We start from the raw sequence: 19,561 nt of genomic DNA, 5'->3' as shown, positions 1-19,561 counted from the left end.
GGGCTCTCAAAGTGGGGTTCACGAGCTGTCAGCCTCTATCTCAAAACCTGCTTTGCCCTCAGCATTTATAATGCTATGTGAAAGGGGTCACCAGTACAAGAGAGTTTGAGAAACCCTGGTATAAAGGACTGAATGGCCATCTAATGGTTCTGGCCCATCTAATACTCAGTCGCTGTGCTTTTTATTCCTGGATTACCTCTTTTAACGCCACTAGCCCAATTGCACCCTCCATAATAATAAATCCTGCTCTTTCTCCAGCTGCTGTAGAGCCAGCCAGCCTGGTCCCTATTAATGACCATTGCCCTGTAGTACAACAGGGCGGAGCCATCTCCACTCCTAGGTACCTGGGATTTCCCTTCCGAGGGCCCTGTGAAGCAGCCCCAGATTATTCTCAGCAGCAGGGGGTGGGTCACACACAACCCAGGCTGGTTGTGTGGCGGGGAGGGGTTCAAGCACCCGCCCCCTTCATGCAATGAGCTGCGTCGGGCTCTGGGCAGCCAGCGATTTCCAAGCACTGACTAAATTGGCAACCCTGGAACTAGTTGACCATGGGGGGGAGGGGTGTTGAGGAAATTGAGGGGGGTGGGATTACATCCCCACTGGGGGGAGGGGGGGTTGCAAGGATGCCCCTGGTACTCAGTCCCGTTTTATAGACCTGTTCGGCGCTGTCTTTAGAAAGGCAGTGGAAATGCACCCCCATCCCTCTGCGTACAGGACACCGGGAGCGCTCGCTTTGCATGGACCTCGCACGTGCAAGCTCCTTTAAGAGGCGCTACCGAGGCGGCGCCCAGCTGGCACCTCCTTGCCCGGAGCCGGCGCTCCAGCCTTGGCAGCCCTTGAGCCGGAGCCTGCCCTGGCCGGCGGCTCTGCCCCGCCGGATTAAGCCGCGAGCCGCAACAGCTGTCGCCAGCCCCGCCGCGCCTGCGGGGCCGGAGCCCGTCACGTGGCCCGGCCGCCTGCGATTCGGCGCGCCGCGCCGCAGTGAACAGCCGCGGTGGTCAGCCGGGGGCGGCGGAGAGAGCCCCTCGCTGCAGCCACATGGCCGCGGGGCGCTGCGGCCGGGCGCTGGCCGGGAGCTGTGCCCAGGCCGAGTGACTGCGGGCCGCGGAGAATGTCCTACCTGCGGCCTCCGGGCAGGGACCTGGAGCGCTTCGACGGGCTCTCTCTCATCTACTGGTAAGCGCGCTGCTGGCCCGGCCGGGAGGGGGCGCCGCTGCGCGGAGCCCTGGCGCAGGGGAAAGGCCGGGTATTTCTACCGCCTGCGGCGCCGCGCAGCCCCGCGGGAATGGACCCGTCGCGCGGGGGTCCCGAGGAGATCGCGTTGACTTGTGATCGGGGAAGGGCGCTGCGTGGAGTCGCTTTGCAGGTCCCCTGAAAGGAGAGCAGGTGCATTCCTCTAACTTCCTTCTTCCAGCCGCCCTGTACAAGGCTCGATTATTTAAGCCAGGCAGCCACTCCGCTCCAGCCCCCTTCCTCTGTGAGATGGGTCACTGGGGTTGTCTTTCTGGTTGGGGGAACTGAAGTAGAGTGAGGTGAAAAGCTTTGCCAAGGGTCCCACAGCGGTGGGAATATCTTCCCCGAAGCTCTTGGCTCCCAGCCCACGTGTTCCAACCGCTAGTTTTGTGACCTCTCTCTAAGCCAGTAGCGTTTGTCTGGGATCGTAAGTGTGCACAAAACATTTCAAAAAGGACGTTGCAGCCTTGTCCCCAATGGCGCCAATAGAGTTGCACCGGTAGAAAAGGCAGCGGAATTGAATTGGTTCCCTGCTCCGAGACTCGTACGCTAGAAGGGACTGCGTTTAAAAGATACTTTTGCCAGCCAGCTTCCAGCTGTGTTACCCTAGAAATTCTAAACTGGCACCTGGGATACGCTAACCCCCTAGCTTGGGAACATAGAAACGAGAGCTCCTAGCACTAGGAGAACTCCATGAGATTCTAGGAACCTGCACCAAGACTCTTGCCAATTACTTCCTCTCAGTTTGATAACTGGAGAACCACCCCATGGAAGGACAAATGAAACTAAAAATGACTTAAAATAAACCAGTAGCCTGTGGCAAGGAAAGGAAGAGGGTTTGATAGACTCTGGAGCTGAGCTGCCGCTTTTTGAACAGTCCTTGTTCCAGGACACTAACAAGCAGAAATGGGTAAGGCTCTGAGGGTCTCTTCAGCTTGTGGAGTCATTTGTCCTTCTGCTCCCATTCCGATCTGGTAGCATTTCCCATCCATTTTGCCTAGGTGTAAATAGTGGAACGTGGCCTAGGCGAAGGGGATCAGGCCCCTGGAGCCTGCTGCACAAGTCCAGTCTGAGACCGCAAATGAAATGAGTGGTGGTATCTGGTCAAAGGCAGATGCACGCCCCACATCCATATGCAACTGGCAGTGCCTTGCTGTGGGTCTGATCTGAAGCCCAATGAAATGAATGGAAGGCTGTTTTGGATTGGGCACTAGGAGGGGGACCAGGTAGCTTGGATGCTCAATTCTTTCTAAATTCCACCTGAGGTTGAGTAAACTAGTTAATTTCCCAAATGGGGCAGTTTGAAGGAAGCCTGCCTGGTACAGTGCATGACTCCTGCATTCCATATGCAAATACTGTCGCCATCCTAAATGGGGAATGTGCTGGAAAATTCGTGCTTAACATCGTCAGTCCAGCTGGTGTCATTTCAAGTAGGTCCATTGTCCTCAAAGATGTTATGCCAACTTGCCACCGGCATAAATCTGCACGAATATCTAATTTCATTCTCTCAGACTGGTAAGTAGTAGTAATCCAACTACAGAGGAGCAGATAGGTTAAGGGACTTGGCCACAGCCCCAGAATCAGTGTCTGAACCAGATTTGAACCCAGTAATTCTTGTTTAGCACCCTGATGCTCATACCATGCACAGAATGACACATGCAATTTTGGTACTGACAGGACATTTGATACTGTAAGTGCTTGGTTAGAAGAGTAATTATTTGATTAAATTGGCAGTAAATATACAACTGTGTTTAAAACCTCAGAAAGGGAGAGCATGGTGTTAATGAAACCAATCAGAAATAAATGACAAGGGCCTGATTCATCCCTCAACTGTTGTGTGAATTGGGCATCCAAGCTACCTGGTCCCCCTCCTAGCGCCCAATCCAAAACAGCTTTTCATTCACTTCATTGGGCTTCATCTGACTTTCTAAGGTACATGCTTCCATGAAGCAGAAAGTCTGGGCACTGGAAAGATGGCTAATATCTAATTGTAAATATGGTACATAGACTTATATGTGGGACCCGCTCCAGTGTACATTAAAGCCAATGGGAGTGTTCCCATTGACTCGAATGGATCCAAGCTGGGCCCATAGTGCGACTGACTTCACTGGCTGATGAATTATGGATTCAGTGGGCTAGAACCTCAGCTGGTGTGACCTATTGTAGATCTGTTAACTTCAGTGACGCTATGCTGGTTTTCTTCCAGTTGAGGATCTGGTCCTGTATTTCTAGTGACATGTGAGACACCTTCGGGGGTTTTGCCTTTAAAAGCAATCCTGAGCTTTCTGAAAAGGGCTTTCTGTTGCCTCTGCTAGAAATAATTCACTTCTTATGTCCCTATAATCCCATAAAGGTTTCATTATATGCCTTATAAGGAAGAACCTAGTAAGGGGAGACTAACCTCTTTAAATGTTTCCAAGAAATTTTGTTTTCTTTGGTTTAACACTTGAATGTTGAACTAAAAGTAACAGAGATTTGTGCAGCTTCCACTGGAATTCATTAGCAAATTCCTTCCAGGAGGGGTGGAGAATATTATCAGCAAAGAATATTTTTGGTTTGCTCAGTTGCTTTTTCAGCTGCAGGAAAAATTGTTACTCCTGTAACAACTTAAAACCCGAGAGATGCTTCCATAAGGAGGGGGAAGTCTGGTCTTAAATCCAGATCTCCAGTTTCCAGCATGTCACTGCCTGTATTGAATACGTGCAAAATATGCATCTCAGCCCTGCAGGGTGTGCTATAATAATAAGCAATAATTTGTTTTCAGGCACACACAAATGTGTGAGGTGCTTCCAGGAATAAGCAGAGACATTGTGCTTTCCCAAAGACTTTAGTCGTTCCTTTTTAAAGCATGTGCAGTGTCATCATCTGCTCCTGAATTTGGCTCCCTCATGATTCCACCTGAACCACCTAATACTCTTAGTGACACTTGAGTGTATTCAGTGTTGACTATGCTGACTTTACAGCTGGAACTCTGATTTTGTGGTGGAGAGCGGGATTTGGCCCAGCATCTCCAACTTGGTGGAAGTGTAAATACTTGTGAGCATAGGGAGGTCTCTAGATTACCGCCTGGTAAGTAAAAAGGTGTGGGGGATGGCTTCCAGGCCCTACATCCTCCTCTTAGGCCCTGTCTACAAGAGCAAGCTTTTGTAGCAGCAATTGGCTATAAGCAGAACTTTGGAACAATGGTGGAAGCAAGAGGCACCCCAGCCTCCAGATTTGTGCTTGGCTTGTATTGAGCATGCGCAGTAATATCTGCTGAAGCCGCTGCCCTCACTCTGCCCCTCCCCCCCACTATTGGCAGGTACGAGTCGTCTCTGGTGGAAGCTGCAGTGCAAACAGGACTCAAGTGTTTTTTATCAGCATGTTCTCATGGAAGAAAGGATGACCTAGTGGATGGGACGCTAAGCTGGGCCTCAGGAGACCTGGCTTAGTCGCAGATTTCCTGTGTGAGCTTGGGCAAAGCCTTTAATTTATCAGTGCCTCTGTTCTCTGTGTGCAAAATGGGGGCTTACACTTTCCTGCCTCATATGGGTATAGTGAAGATACAATCCACTCACAATTGTGAGGCGCTCAGCCTCTATGACAGTTAAAGAAGAAGGATGGTCCAGTGGTTAGGGTGCTAGCTGGAGAGGTGGGTTCAACTTCCTGCTCTGCCACAGACTTCCTGTGGGACCCTGGGCAAGTCACTTAGACTGGGCCTCAATTCTCCAGCTGTAAAATGGGCATAATGGCACTTCCCCCAAGGGTGTTGTGAGGACGAATCATAGAATATTAGGGTTGGAAGAGACCTCAGGAGGTCATCTAGTCCAATCTCCTGCTCAAAGCAGGATCAACACCAACTAAATCATCCCACCCAGGGTTTTGTCAAACTGGGCCTTAAAAACCTCAAAGAATGGAGATTCCACCACCTCCCTAGGTAACCCATTCTAGTGCTTCACCACCCTCCTAGTGAAATAGTATTTCCTCATATCCAACCTAGACCTCCCCCACTGCAGCTTGAGACCATTGCTTCCTGTTCTGTCATTTGCCACCACTGAGCACACCCTAGCTCCATCCTCTTTGGAACCCCCCTTCAGGTAGTTGAACGCTGCTATCAAATCCCCCTTCATGCTTCTCTTCTGCAGACTAAATAACCCCAGTTCCCTTAGCCTCTCCTTGTAAGTCATGTGCCCCAGCCCCCTGATCATTTTCATTGCCCTCCGCTGGACTCTCTCCAATTTGTCCACATCCCTTCTGTAGTGGGAGGACCAAAATTGGACGCAGTATACCAGGTGTGGCCTCACCAGTGCTGAATGGAGAGGAATAATCGCATCCCTCGATCTGCTGGCAGTGCCATATGGGATTCTTCCATCCTAAGTGCAGGACTCTGCACTTGTCCTTGTTGAACCTCATCAGATTTCCTTTGGTCCAATCCTCCAGTTTGGTTTGGTCACTCTGGACCCTATCCCTACCCTCCAGCATAACTACCTCTCCCCCCAGCTTAGTGTTGTGACATTGTACCCCATAATGCTTTATAGAAATATGCTTATGAGTAAAATATGACATAACTGGAATCTGTTTTATGCTAGATATGCCATGTAACATATCTTTGCAAAAGTTATATTCTACTGAATGTATTCATCCTATATGTATGTATGCATCATTTTTGTATCTGAAGTTATGAGTGTTGGCTCTATGCTTGTATTTAAAGTATTTGCTGTAGAAAGCACTTATGGCAGATTTGATCAACATGGTGTAAAGGGGTTATTCAAGTAAATGGAAGTACTTGGCTAACAATGGATCTTGATAGATGCCAATCCACATCTGAGCTTTCCAGGCTAACATGTGGGCAATGGCTCGGCCTGTAGAGAACTGAGTCATACATGGACATGTGACTTGCCCATGTGACTCCAAAAGTCCATCTTGTAGCTGTGATTCTACACAGGGGGAAAGAGAGGTTTCCACCCACAAGAGAGAGACTATATAAGCCCTTGGAAATCCCTCCATTCTGTCTTCAGCTGGCTCAACAGATAGCCTCTCCACCCCAAAGAGATGCCTGAAAGAAACTGGAACAAAGACAGTAACTACAGGGGTGTCAGTGATTGCTGGACCCAGACTAGGAGGAAGTCCAGTCTGTAAAAGAAGCTTATTGGAACATCTCTGAGGGTGAGATTTACCTGCGTTTAGGTTCTTGCTGTATTAGGCTTAGACTTGCATGTTTTATTTTATTTTGCTTGGTAATTCACTTTGTTCTGTCTGTTGTTACTTGGAACCACTTAAATCCTACATTTTATATTTAATAAAATCATTTTTTTTTTTACTTATTAATTAACCCAGAGCAAGTACTAATTCCTGGGGGAGCAAACAGCTGTGCATAGCTCTCTATCAGTGTTATAGAGGGTGTACAATTTATGAGTTTACCCTGTATAAGCTTTATACAGAGTAAAATGGATTTATTTGGGGTTTGGATCCCGTTGGGAACTGGGTATCTGAGGCAGGAGACAGGAGCACTTCTTAAACTGTTTTCAGTTAAGATTGCAGCTTTTGGGGGATGTAGTTCAGACCTGGGTCTGTATCTGTAGCAGGCTAGCGTGTCTGGCACAACCAGGCAAGGTACTGAAGTCCCAAGCTGCCAGAGAATACGGGCTCAGAAGTAGTCCCAGCACATCAGGTGGTAGTTCCCCAAGGGGTTTCTGTGACCCAACTGTCACAAGTGTCATCTGCAAATTTCCTGAGGGTGCAATTAATCCCATCTTCCAGATCATTAATAAACACATTAAGGATTGTGAGATGCTCAGGTACTATGGTTATGGGGGCCATCTGAGCACCTAAGGTAAATAGAGGTTGTCATAAATATAAAGGGAAGGGTAACCACCTTTCTGTATATAGTGCAGTAAAATCCCTCCCGGCCAGAGGCAACATCCTGTTACTTGTAAAGGGTTAAGAACTCAGCTAACCTGGCTGGCACCTGACCGAAAGGACCAAGAAGGGGGCAGGCTTTTGTTTGTGCTCTTTGTTTTGTGGTTGTTCTCTCTTGGGACTGAGAGAGGCCAGGCAGAAATCCATCTTCTCCAACCATCCTAATCCAAGTCTCCAATCTTGCAACCAGTATAGGTAAGCCAGGCAAAGCGGATTAGTTTCTTTTATTTTATGTGAATTTCCCCTGTGTTAAGAGGAAGGTTTATTCCTGTTTTTTGTAACTTAGGTTTTGCCTAGAGGGATTCTCTGTGTTTTGAATCTTATTACCCTGTAAGGTATTTACCATCCTGATTTTACAGAGGTGATTCTTTTACCTTTGCTTTAATTAAAATTCTTCTTTTAAGAACCTGATTGATTTTTCACAGTTCTTAAAATCCAAAGGGTTGGGTCTGTGTTCACTTGTACAAATTGATGAGGATTATTATCAAGCCTTCTCCAGGAAAGGGGGTGTAGGGCTTGGGGGGTATTTTGGGGGGAACTCATCTGCAAGCGGTCTCTTTCCCCGTTCTTTGTTTAAAACGCTTGCTGGTGGCAGCATACTGTTCAAGGATAAGGCAAAGTTTGTACCTTGGGGAAGAGTTTAACCTAAGCAGCTAAGAATAAGCTTAGGGGGTCTTTCATGCGAGTCCCCACATCTGTATCCTAGAGTTCAGAGTGGGGAAGGAACCTTGACATGGTGGCAGAGTGGTGGGATCATTTTGAACCAGAGATCATTTTGAACCAAAAGCACAGACCTGAAGAGTGGTTTTTTTTTTTTTTTTTTGTTTTGTTTTGTTTTGTTTTTTTAAGCTGAGAGCAGCTAGAGGGTTTTCTGTCTATTTGCCTGGAGACAGAGGTGTTAGTTTTTTTACAAAGGGATTTTTCTTTTTTGAGCTGGAGTTTTTTTTTTCCTACCTAAAGGCAGGGTAGTTAACCTCCGATAGGGAAATTCACAAGATTTTTAACCCCCCCCCCCCCCCCCACTCTCGGGTATAGCTAGAGTTAAGCACAAGAAAGCAGGAAAATGTCTACCAGTGAAGCAGCTAATAAACTAGAGCTGGCCAGATTTGAAGCTGAAGAGAAACAGAAAGAGCATGATAGACAGATGGCCTTAAGGCGCTTGGAGGTGGAGGCAGAAAAAGCCAGGGTGGAGGCAGAGGAAGCTGCCCACAAGAGAGCAATGGAGGAGAAAGGAAAAAGAGAGGAAGCATGCACTGGAGGTGGAGAAGGCAAGGTCTCAGCAGAATATACCAACACACCCTAGCAGTCCTTCTCCAGGTAGCGCTTCCCATCCGAGAAAGTTTTCCACCTACAAGGCAGGCGATGAAACCGAGGCCTTCTTAGAAAACTTCGAAAGGGCCTGCCTTGGGTACAGCATCTCTACAGACCAGTACATGGTAGAATTGAGGCCACAGCTCAGAGGATCCTAAGCTGAGGGGGCGGCTGAAATGCCTAAGGAACAAATGAATGGTTATGAACTTTTTAAAACCCAGATGAGAGTCAGAATGGGGCTAACACCCGAGCATTCCTGTCGGCGGTTCAGAGCCCTAAGGTGGAAACCAGACGTGTCATTTACCCGACATGCCTACTATATTGTGAAACATTGGGATGCCTAGATATCAGGAGCAAGTATTAAATCTCCAGAAGAGTTGCCCTTCCTAATGCAAATGGAGTAGTTTTTAGAGGGTGTTTCTGAGGAGGTAGAAAGGTACATCCTAGATGGGAAGCCCCAAACTGTAATCGAGGCAGAGGAGATTGGAGCCAAATGGGTGGAGGTGGCAGAAAAGAAAAAACTAGTAGCAGTTGGAGCGAATATCAGAAGGGGCAACCTGAAACAAAACCCTATCACTGGGGGCAACCCAAGGCCCCACCTACATCCCAAGGAAAACCCCAGACACCGTATCGTCCCACCACACCATTCTCGAACAACCCACCTCGCCTCAGTGACCAGTCAACTGGGCAATGTTTTAAATGTAATGAGCTGGGGCATATGAAGGCCAACTGCCCCAAGACCCCGAACAGATTACAGTTCATTGCACAGGGGTCACACCAAAGGTCCTCAGGCCCAGATGCCTCCCAGATACCCTTAGAGCGAAGGGAAACTGTGAGTGTGGGCAGGAAGAAGGTTACAGCGTGGAGGGACACTGGAGCCCAGGTGTCAGCTATCCACCAACTTAATCAACCCAGAGGGCCAAGTGATGATTCAACCTTTCATGTCCAACTCTTTCAATTTGCCTACAGCCAAGTTGCCAGTCCAGTACAAGGGCTGGTCAGGAATGTGGACTTTTGCAATCTATGATGATTATCTCATTCCCATGCTGCTGGGGGAAGACTTGGCCAACCAGGTAAAGCTGGTTGGGAATGGTCACCCGCAGCCAGACTAAGCAAGCTTCCACACCTATCCCTTGTTCCTGAGCCTTCCACCAGGGCCCCGTCTGGGTAACCAGAGACCCAGATGGAGGTGGTGGAACCGGATCCCCTGCCAATGACTGCAACGGCCGTAGTGGATCCAGTCCCAGAGAGGTTTCAGAGTAGCAGCCGTGTTAGTCTGTATTCGCAAAAAGAAAAGGAGTACTTGTGGCACTTTAGAGACTAACAAATTTATTAGAGCATAAGCTTTCGTGAGCTACAGCTCACTTCATCAAAGCCAGTCCCTGAACCGAAACTGGCGAAGCAACCAGCACCAGAACCATTGCCAGCACTGAGTCCAGCGCTTGCAACCCCGTTTACAGCTCCAACACCAGAGGGCACCACTGAGCCTGCACTGGCAGCAGCAGCAACAGATGACCCTACACAAGAGGCTCAGCCAGAGCCTGAAATACCCCACAGTGCACCAACGGAGAGCGGTTCATCATTAATGGAAATAGCCCCATCCCCTGCATCTCTTCCAGAGGGACCAAGCCCAGGTCCACAATCCAGTGAGGAACTGATGTCTCCAGCATCAAGGGAACAGTTCCAGGCCAAACAGGAAGCAGATGAAAGCCTCCAGAGAGCTTGGACGGAGGCACAGAGCAACGCACCACCTCTCAACTCTTCTAATGGATCCTGGTTTGTTGTAGAAAGAGGACTTTTATACAAGGAAACTCTTTCTGGTGGACAGCAGGAAAACTGGCATCCTCAGAGACAGTTGGTAGTTCCAACTAAGTACCGGGGAAAGCTCTTGAGCTTAGCCCACAATTATCCTAGTGGCAATGCTGGGGTGAATAGGACCAAAGACTGTTTGAAGAGGTCATTCCATTGGGAGGGAAGGTGTAAGGATGTTTCTGCCTATGTCTGATCTTGTGAGTTATGCCAAAGAGTGGGAAAACCCCAAGACCAGGTCAAAGCCCCTCTCCAGCCACTCCCCATCATTGAGGTTCCATATCAGCAAGTAGCTGTGGATATTCTGGGTCCTTTTCCAAAAAAGACACCCAGAGGAAAGCAGTACATACTGACTTCCATGGATTTTGCCACCCAATGGCCGGAAACAGTAGCTCTAAGCAACACCAGGGCTAAAAGTGTGTGTCAGGCACTAACAGACATTTTTGCCAGGGTAGGTTGGCCCTCCAACATCCTTACTGATGCAGGAACTAATTTTCCGGCAGGAACTATGGAAAGCCTTTGGGAAGCTCCTAAGGTAAATCACTTGGTTGCCACCCCTTACCACCATCAAACAAATGGCATGGTGGAGAAGTTTAATGGAATTTTAGGGGCCATGATACGTAAATTTGTGAATGAGCACTCCAATGATTGGGACCTAGTGTTGCAGCAGTTGCTCTTTGCCTACAGAGCTGTACCACATCCCAGTTTAGGGTTTTCACCATTTGAACTTGTGTATGGCCGTGAGAGTAAAGGGCCATTACAGTTGGTGAAGCAGCAATGGGAGGGGTTTACACCTTCTCCCAGAACTAACATTTTGGACTTTGTAACCAACCTACAAACCACCCTTTGAACCTCTTTAGCTCTTGCTAAAGAAAACCTAAAAGATGCTCAAAAAGAGCAAAAAGCCTGGTATGATAAACATGCCAGAGAGCGATCCTTCAAAGCAGGGGACCAGGTCATGGTCTTAAAGGCACTCCAGGCCCATAAAATGGAAGTGTCGTGGGAAGGGCCATTCACGGTCCAAGAGTGCTTGGGAGCTGTTAATTATCTCATAGCATTCCTCACCTCAAACCGAAAGCCTAAGGTGTACCATATTAATTCTCTAAAGCCCTTTTATTCCAGAGAATTAAAGCTTTGCCAGTTTACAGGGAGGAGATGATGCTGAGTGGCCTGAAGGTGTCTACTACGAAGGGAAAAGTGATGGTGGCGTGGAAGAGGTGAACCTCTCCATGACCCTTGTGTGTATGCAGCGACAGAAGATCAAGCAGCTGTGCACTAGTTACGCTCCAACGTTCTCAGCCACCCCAGGACTAACTGAATGGGCATACCACTCCATTGACACAGGTAATGCTCACCCAATTAGAGCCCAACCTTACCGGGTGTCTCCTCAAGCCAAAACTGCTATAGAACGGGAGATCCAGGATATGCTACAGATGAGTGTAATCCGCCCCTCTGGCAGTGCATGGGCATCTCCAGTGGTTCTAGTTCCCAAACCTGTTGGGGAGATACGTTTTTGCTTGGACTACCATAAGCTAAATGCTGTAACTCGCCCAAACAACTGTCCAATGCCACGCACAGATGAACTATTGGAGAAACTGGGATGGGCCCAGTTCATCTCTACCTTGGACTTAACCAAAGGATACTGGCAGGTGCCGCTAGATGAATCCGCCAAGGAAAGGTCAGCCTTCATCTCACATGTCGGGCTGTATGAATTTAATGTGCTCCCTTTCGGGCTGCGGAATGTACCTGCCACCTTCCAAAAGCTTGTAGATAGTCTCCTAGCGGGATTGGGAAAATATGCAGTCGCCTACCTTGACGATGTGGCCATATTTTCGGATTCCTGGGCAGAACACCTGGAACATCTACAAAAAGTCTTTTTGAGTGCATAAGGGAGGCAGGACTAACTATTAAGGCTAAGAAGTGTCAAATAGGCCTAAACAGAGTGACTTACCTTGGACACCAGGTGGGTCAAGAAACTACCCCCCTACAGGTCAAAGTGGATGCTGTCCAAAAGTGGCCTGTCCCAAATTCGAAGAAACAGGTCCAATCCTTCTTAGGCTTGGCTGGATATTAAAGGTGATTTGTACTGCAATACAGCCAAATCGTCGCCCCACTAACAGACCTAACCAAAAAGAAACAGCCAAATGCCATTCAGTGGACTGAAGGGTGTCAGAAGGCCTTTAACCAGCTTAAAGCGACACTCATGCCTGACCCTGTGCTAAGGGCCCCAGACTTTAACAAACCGTTCCTAGTAACCACAGATGCGTCCAAGCGTGGTGTGGGAGCAGTCTTAATGCAGGAAGGACCAAATCAAGGGTTCCATCCTGTCATGTTTCTCAGCAAGAAGCTGTCTGAGAGGGAAAGCCACTGGTCAGTGAGTGAAAAGAAATGTTATGCCAATGTCTACGCTTTGGAAAAGCTACGCCCATACGTTTGGGGATGGCATTTCCATCTGCAAACTGACCATGTTGCGCTACAGTGGCTTCATACCGTCAAGGGAAATAACAAAAAACTTATTCGGTGGAGTTTAGCTCTCCAAGACTTTGATTTCAACATACAACACATTTTAGGAGTTTCTAACAAAGTGGCTGATGCACTCTCCCGTGAAAGTTTCCCGGAATCAACTGGTCCAAATCGTCCTTAAGATGTGGAAAATATTGTTAGTCTTTATACAATTAGTAGTATATTTAGAGATATATGTGTCTTATTAACTCTGTTTTCTCCTAGAGCTCCAGGAAGAAATCACAGCCAGTGTTTTCACCCTATCTGTGATTTGGGGGGCGTGTCATAAATATAAAGGGAAGGGTAACCACTTTTCTATATACAGTGCTATAAAATCCCTCCTGGCCAGAAGCAACATTCTGTTACCTGTAAAGGGTTAAGAAGCTCAGCTAACCTGGCTGGCACCTGACCAAAAGGACCAAGAAGAGGGAAGGCTTTTGTTTGTGCTCTTTGTTTTGTGGTTGTTCTCTCTTGGGACTGAGAGAGGCCAGGCAGAAATCCATCTTCTCCAACCCATCCTAATCCAAGTCTCGAATCTTGCAATCAGTATAGGTAAGCTAGGCAAAGCGGATTAGTTTAACTTTTGATTTATTTGAATTTTCCCTGTGTTAAGAAGGTTTATTACTGTTTTTTGTAACTTAAGGTTTTGCCTAGAGAGATTCTCTGTGTTTTGAATCTGATTACCCTGTAAGGTATTTACCATCCTGATTTTACAAAGGTGGGGTTTTTTACCTTTGCTTTAATTAAAATTTTTCTTCTAAGAACCTGATTGATTTTTCATTGTTCTTAAGATCCAATGGGATGAGTCTGTGTTCACCTGTACAAATTGGTGAGGATTATTATCAAGCCTTCTCCAGGAAAGGGAGTGTAGGGCTTGGGGGGATATTTTGGGGGAAGACATCTGCAAGTGGTCTCTTTCCCTGTTCCTTGTTAGCGTACTGTTCAAGGACAAGGCAATGTTTGTACCTTGGGGAAGAGTTTAACCTAAGCAGCTAAGAATAAGCTTAGGGGGTCTTTCATGCGAGTCCCCACATCTGTATCCTAGAGTTCAGAGTGGGGAAGGAACCTTGACATGGTGGCAGAGTGGTGGGATCATTTTGAACCAGAGATCAAATGCTCTGTTTCTGCTACACTATATGTCTGATTAGTCCTGTTGATTGTTGGCTTAGGGGAAAGCCAAGCTCCCTCAAGGACCCCCAGTGTATGAAAAGTGCCAGATGGGCTGGGTGGTGTCCTGCTGGCCTTATACTTTGCTTAGGATTTTGTCCAGGAAGCGTGCTCTTCAGGGCAGCAAACAGATGACAAGTGAGATAACGCTGCCCCATCACTTCAATAAATGTGGCCCAACTCTGCTACTGATTAAAAGATTAATTTGTTATAGTGTCTGGAATGAATGAATGAATGAATAAATTAACTAAACTGACCCATACCCTGGTACTTTTTGTGCAGTCACACCTGCTGGGAAGCTACACTTGGGCAACCTTTCCCCTGCACCAATGAGTGAACAGAACAAGTTCAAAAATCTGTGTCCTAGGCAGTGATTAGTGGTCGGGGACTGGAAGCCAGCGCCCTTAGGTTCAGTTTCTGGCTCTGTTGCTGTGATCTTGGGCATTTAATTTCGCTTCTCCATGACTCAGTTTTCCCATCTGTAAAATGGGCACAATACTGCTGGCCTACCTGGGGGCACTGGGCTGATTGAAAGCCCACTGAAGTCAGTTGATGGGATTTGGATCAGGCTCAACTGTGAGGCTTAATTCATTAATGCTTATAAAGCACTTTGAGATCCACCAGTGGAAGCGAAGTCAGCTTTGCAAAATTGTCATTAAATGTAGAGCTTAGATACAAATATCATCCTCTCCAACAGTGAGGATAAAACAAATTATCTGCCCATCAAAAGTGATTACTTTCCTTGGCTGGATAGATTTTTTTTTTTTTTTTTGCAAGGCTGTGGCTTGCCATGTTGTTTGTATTGTGCTGGGGGCTGTACTAACATGGAACAGAAACACAGTTCCTGCCCCAATAGCTCACAATCTAAGTATAAGACAAGATTCAGTATAAGGTGGATTCAGACAGATATGGGGTGCATAAAGAAACAATGAGATGATACTGCTCAGCATGACCAGGCTGTGATCTCGGCACACCAGCTGCCTGACCGCTGTGGAGTCTGTCCCAGCAAAGGAGGGATTTGAAGGGGGCCGGTGAAGCAGTTTTATAGATGTAGATCTCCCTTGCTGAAATACAGCCAGGGGCACAATGAGCAGTAAGACAGTGCAACTGAGCTGGAGAAAGGAATCAAAGAAGCCAAAGGAGTCAAGAGCAGTGCTGCTGACATAGGCAGGGGTGGGGAAAGGGCTGTGAGGGATGAGAACAAGAATGACTAAAAAGAGAGAGGTTTCAGAGTAGCAGCCGTGTTAGTCTGTATTCGCAAAAAGAAAAGGAGTACTTGTGGCACCTTGGAGACTAACAAATTTATTAGAGCATAAGCTTTCGTGAGCTACAGCTCACTTCATCAGATGCATTTGGTTTTTCCACCAAATGCATCCGATGAAGTGAGCTGTAGCTCATGAAAGCTTATGCTCTAATAAATTTGTTAGTCTCTAAGGTGCCACAAGTACTCCATCCCTTTTCTCCTCTCCTTTCTCTTTTTAAAAGAAGGAAAGAGGTGGGAAAGAGCACTTTTGATGCAGGGGAGATTGAGAAAAATCAGATTACTGTTCGGTAGCAACTGGAATGTTACTGAGCTTCTTGCCAAGCGTGGGGTTATGAGGAGGGAGAGATGAAACCTGTTCAGTCAATGTGGGGTGGGGCAACTCCTAGACAGGTCATGAGAGCTATTGTATTATTTACGGTGCAAGCTCTGTTGGGTAGAGACTGATCACCACTCTGTGATGGCCCAGCAGCTAGCACAGGGAGGCTCCATGCGCAGTTGGTCTGGAGGCACTGCTGTCAGAAACGTGACTGAGTGGATAAAGGGATCTGGTATGGCGTTTTCCTTCTCCAGCCAATGAAGGAAGTGTTGGAATAACCCATTGGCTTCGGTGGCAGAAGGTGGTGTCAGCAGCTGACAAGCTATCTTTCAAAAGCAGACACTGGGAGGTAGGGGGAGACCTTGGTGGGCATAAGGAGAAATGGGGCAGCTTCCGTGTGGGCTCGGAAAGAAAAACACACACGGTGCTGCCTGGGACTGGCTCCTGCTGTCAGGTGTGCCTAGGTAGCTCCATTGACTTGAGTGGAATTATTACTGATTTGGCACCAATCCTACAAGCTACAATGCCTGGACAAGCCCCTTCATGCTTCCTCCCATGGTACCTGAGGCCTCACAGGCCCTTTGGCTTCCTCAGAGCTTACATAGAGGCCCACCCATTGCCGAATCAGGGCCTTATGCCAGTCTGTCGGGCAGATTCGATCCCTTTCAGCCTGGGAACATGAGGCTTCTCTCTCAGAAGGCAATGGGTGTTATGCTGTTTGGTCCCCACGAGGGCAGGGTTCAACCGCTGGAACAAGTGCTGGTCTCAGTTTTCCTGATTTTTGTTTTTTGATTCCTACTTTGATCAAAAGGCCTATTTTGACCAAAAAGAAAAAGGAGAGAACTTTCCCACCTACCTCTTTTTTCCAAGCAGCTCAAGGGCTATTAGAAGTTTTTCATATGTCAAAAGTTCAACAAAAAAGGTTGGTGAAACGTGCAATTTTTTGCCATGGGGGAACCCAAGAAACTATTTGAACAAAATGTTCTTCATGATTTTTCTTTTCATATTTCCACTCTGCAGTTAGATCTCATTGGAGCCAGAGGGTAAGATCCTTGTCCTAAGGAAATCTATGGGGTTTATCCAACTAAATCAAATGGGACTAGGATTTGGCCCAGAGGACTTTATTTTAACATCCCTGTTCCTTTCCTTAGGCAGCTGCTTCTCTTCCCCTGCTGCTTCTCTTCCATGTACACTGAATTTTTCAGTGGGCTTTGGATTCATTGGGACTTATCTCCCTTTGGTTTCCTGCTGTCTGCCTCTTATTTTCCCCAATTAATTTGCTGCCCATCAGGGGACCCAGACAGCTTAACCCAGAGGGAAGAAAGTATTTGCAGGCTGGCAGATGGAGTCTAGCCTGGATGCCTGGGGAGAGAAGGGATCTTAGCTTTCAGTTCTTCCAGTCTGGAAGTAACAACCTGCTTTTGTTAATAAGTTTATAACTAGTAAAATCCTGCAGCTGAGGGGATTCAGAAACCTAGGGGATTTAGTAATCCTGTTAACCCTTAATACATCTGATTTGCTGACTGAGTAAGAGCTGATTGATTTGAGCTGGAGTATTTTATTTTTCTTAATATTGTTTGTGTGTGTATCAACTTATTTACTTGAATGAATACAATATTTTTTAGATACAGCTGAGTTTCTACTGCATTTAAAATAGGTTTCCTTATAATTCAGGGCAAGAAAGAATCTGTGTGTGTGTGTGTGTGTGTGTGTGTGTGTGTGTGTATACACACACACACACACACACGTCCACTGGATTGGAGTCAAAATTAGATCTATAGTTCTTGATTCTCTACTCTCTCACTTCAGTGGGGTTACAGCAGTGTAACTCCAGAGTTGTAACAATGAATTGGGCACGTTGTGTTTATTTCACTCTTTGCACAGAATGTGTTCTAGGGAACTCAGTGCGACAAGACTGAGGCAAATGTCTTAATAAGAGTAAAAGAAAAGATGTATGCATAGTAATAATAGAAGAAACATTGCAAAGGCTATTAGTCCTCACACTCCAATGTATAAACTGATCATGAACTAGTATCGTGAAAATTTCCCAACCTCTTGGTATGTTATTGCACTGTTAGATGCGCTATAGGGATTTTACTGCCCTGTGATGCTTTGGCCTTTGTCAGACAGGACGGTAGGCTAGATTGGCAGTTTATATCCCTCTGTGCAATCCTAGCAAAAATGCTACATTGATGTCTTGGCAGAACTGTGATGCAGGAGATCCAAGTGGAGCTGTCTGCTCACTGAAGGTCAGATAAATAGTAGCATGAATTCTGAGGTCCACCTGTACTCCGCTGGAGTACTTCCTTACTCCCCGAGTAGTCTCACTGGGGGCCGTGGGAGCATTTGTGGATGTGTTACTATGCAGTCATGACTGAGTGTATGAGACTCTTGCCCAATGGCAGTGATGAGTTTTGGAGGAAGGTGAGAGAAGAAGAGAAAATGGTAAATGTGGGGGATGCTCTGCATCATGTCTGCAGTGACCTCTGATCGTGGCTGGGATGTGGTATGGGTGAAACCTTGGAAGGGGGACTTCAAAGGGCAGCAGTGCATGTTTCCCTCTTTGGAAAAGAATGAGAGAAACTGATGTTACTGTCCCCCAGACCTTGAAGGGCAGTAGTGGTGCTGGGAAGGGCAAGCTGTAAGGAGCTCTGGAGAGCTGAGGGCAGATTTGGGCCAATAGGATGGAGGAAGCATGGCTGTAAAATTAAACTGTCAAATCAACCTCAGAAACTGTTCAAGGAAGGAAGCTAGAGCCTTTTGTTTGTCCACAATAGCCACTTAAACTAAGCAGATTTGTTTCTAAACAGCTGAGAGATTAGACTTCAATTATAGAAAGACGGAGTTTCTGACTCTTTCCCAAATTACAGCAAGCTAGAAAAGCAGATTAACCTTTTGCTTTGTGAGAGAAGGTTGGGAGCAGAAGAGCAAGGATCCCAAATATGGGGGCAATCCCAGTCAAACTGAACTTGGGGGGAGGGGAGGGGTCCTATCGAGGAACATGCCATGATAACTTGAGTGGCTTTGAAAAAAAAAAAGAGCTTGTTAAAGCTTGCAAAAATGAGATATTTACGTTCAGTTAATCTTGATCTCAAGTCAACACATCTGGCGATTTGGACTGAAACAGATGTTGGTACATACGGTACTTATAGAATGTTTCTCACTTGGATACATAGGTACTACACAAATGACCTCATCACAGAGCCGCTGGTAGCTTGTTTACCCGCTCTTCAAACTTGGTAAGAGAAATGCTTGTCCTCCTGAAATTTCCTATTTCACTTTGCCTGTTACCAAGGGATGTTGTGAAGCGCAGGAGTGTAACTGGGTTAAAAAAAGAATTAGATAAGTTGATGGAGGAGAGGTCCATCAATGACTATGAGCCATGGTGTCCAGGCTCTGACTACCAGATGTTGGTACTAGACAACAGAGGATGGATCACTGGATAATTGCTCGGTTCTGTTCATTCCCTCTGGAGTACCTGGCATTGGCCACTGTCAGAGGACAGGATACTGGGCTAGCTGGGCCATTGGTCTGACCTGGTATGGCCATTCCTATATTCTTAGAGGATATTTGGGGTGGGGAGAGAGGGAAGGGAAATTAACCAGATGAGGTATTTTTTGTACGTGGAAATATTGAACTTTGAAGAGGCATGTGAAGCTGTGTATTTTACTTAAGGGGAAAGTCAACCATTTTGAAAGCCATCTCTCAAATCTGTTTTGGTCTATAAACCCACATTTGTTGGAGGTTCTTCAGTCCCCAAAATGAAGGATTGCACAGGACTTTCTTTATGAAGTTGGGTTGACTACTTTTGATTTCTTCCTTCTGAAAAGTACACATACTATCTTAATAGTCATTTGAAAACTGTGTTGGGATAATGGCTGCATGAGAGAGTGACTTTTTTTTACTTATTCAAATAATCTACACAATCTAAATATAGACAAAAATATTATCGAGGAGCCAGATCCTGAAATTTGTGCTCATTCAATCACCTGTTGGGTTTAGTGGGATGTTGTATGAGTCGTCACTGAATAAAAAACGAACAAAAACTGAGTTAAGATGGG

At 46.7% G+C, this 19,561-nt stretch overlaps 1 protein-coding gene and 1 long non-coding RNA gene across 2 annotated transcripts in view; both read left to right on the top strand.

The window, feature by feature from the left end:
* Nucleotides 1-796: 796 nt before the first annotated feature.
* LOC119862033 (syntaxin-binding protein 4-like) overlaps nt 797-19,561 on the top strand; it is a 123,205-nt gene continuing 104,440 nt past the window's right edge. The window contains 1 exon segment of the mRNA XM_038417880.2: nt 797-1,176. Coding sequence (XP_038273808.1) covers nt 1,112-1,176 — 65 coding nt within the window. The 5' untranslated portion in view covers nt 797-1,111.
* Nucleotides 10,005-11,633, top strand: LOC122456022. The gene is made up of 3 exons (XR_006274630.1): nt 10,005-10,218; nt 10,485-10,489; nt 11,400-11,633. It is a non-coding gene; the product is annotated as an uncharacterized LOC122456022 (long non-coding RNA).

The sequence above is a fragment of the Dermochelys coriacea genome, chromosome 10 (assembly GCF_009764565.3).
Source record: "Dermochelys coriacea isolate rDerCor1 chromosome 10, rDerCor1.pri.v4, whole genome shotgun sequence".
NCBI classification, from domain to species: Eukaryota; Metazoa; Chordata; order Testudines; family Dermochelyidae; genus Dermochelys; species Dermochelys coriacea.
This window is presented reverse-complemented; position numbering and strand designations above follow the sequence as displayed.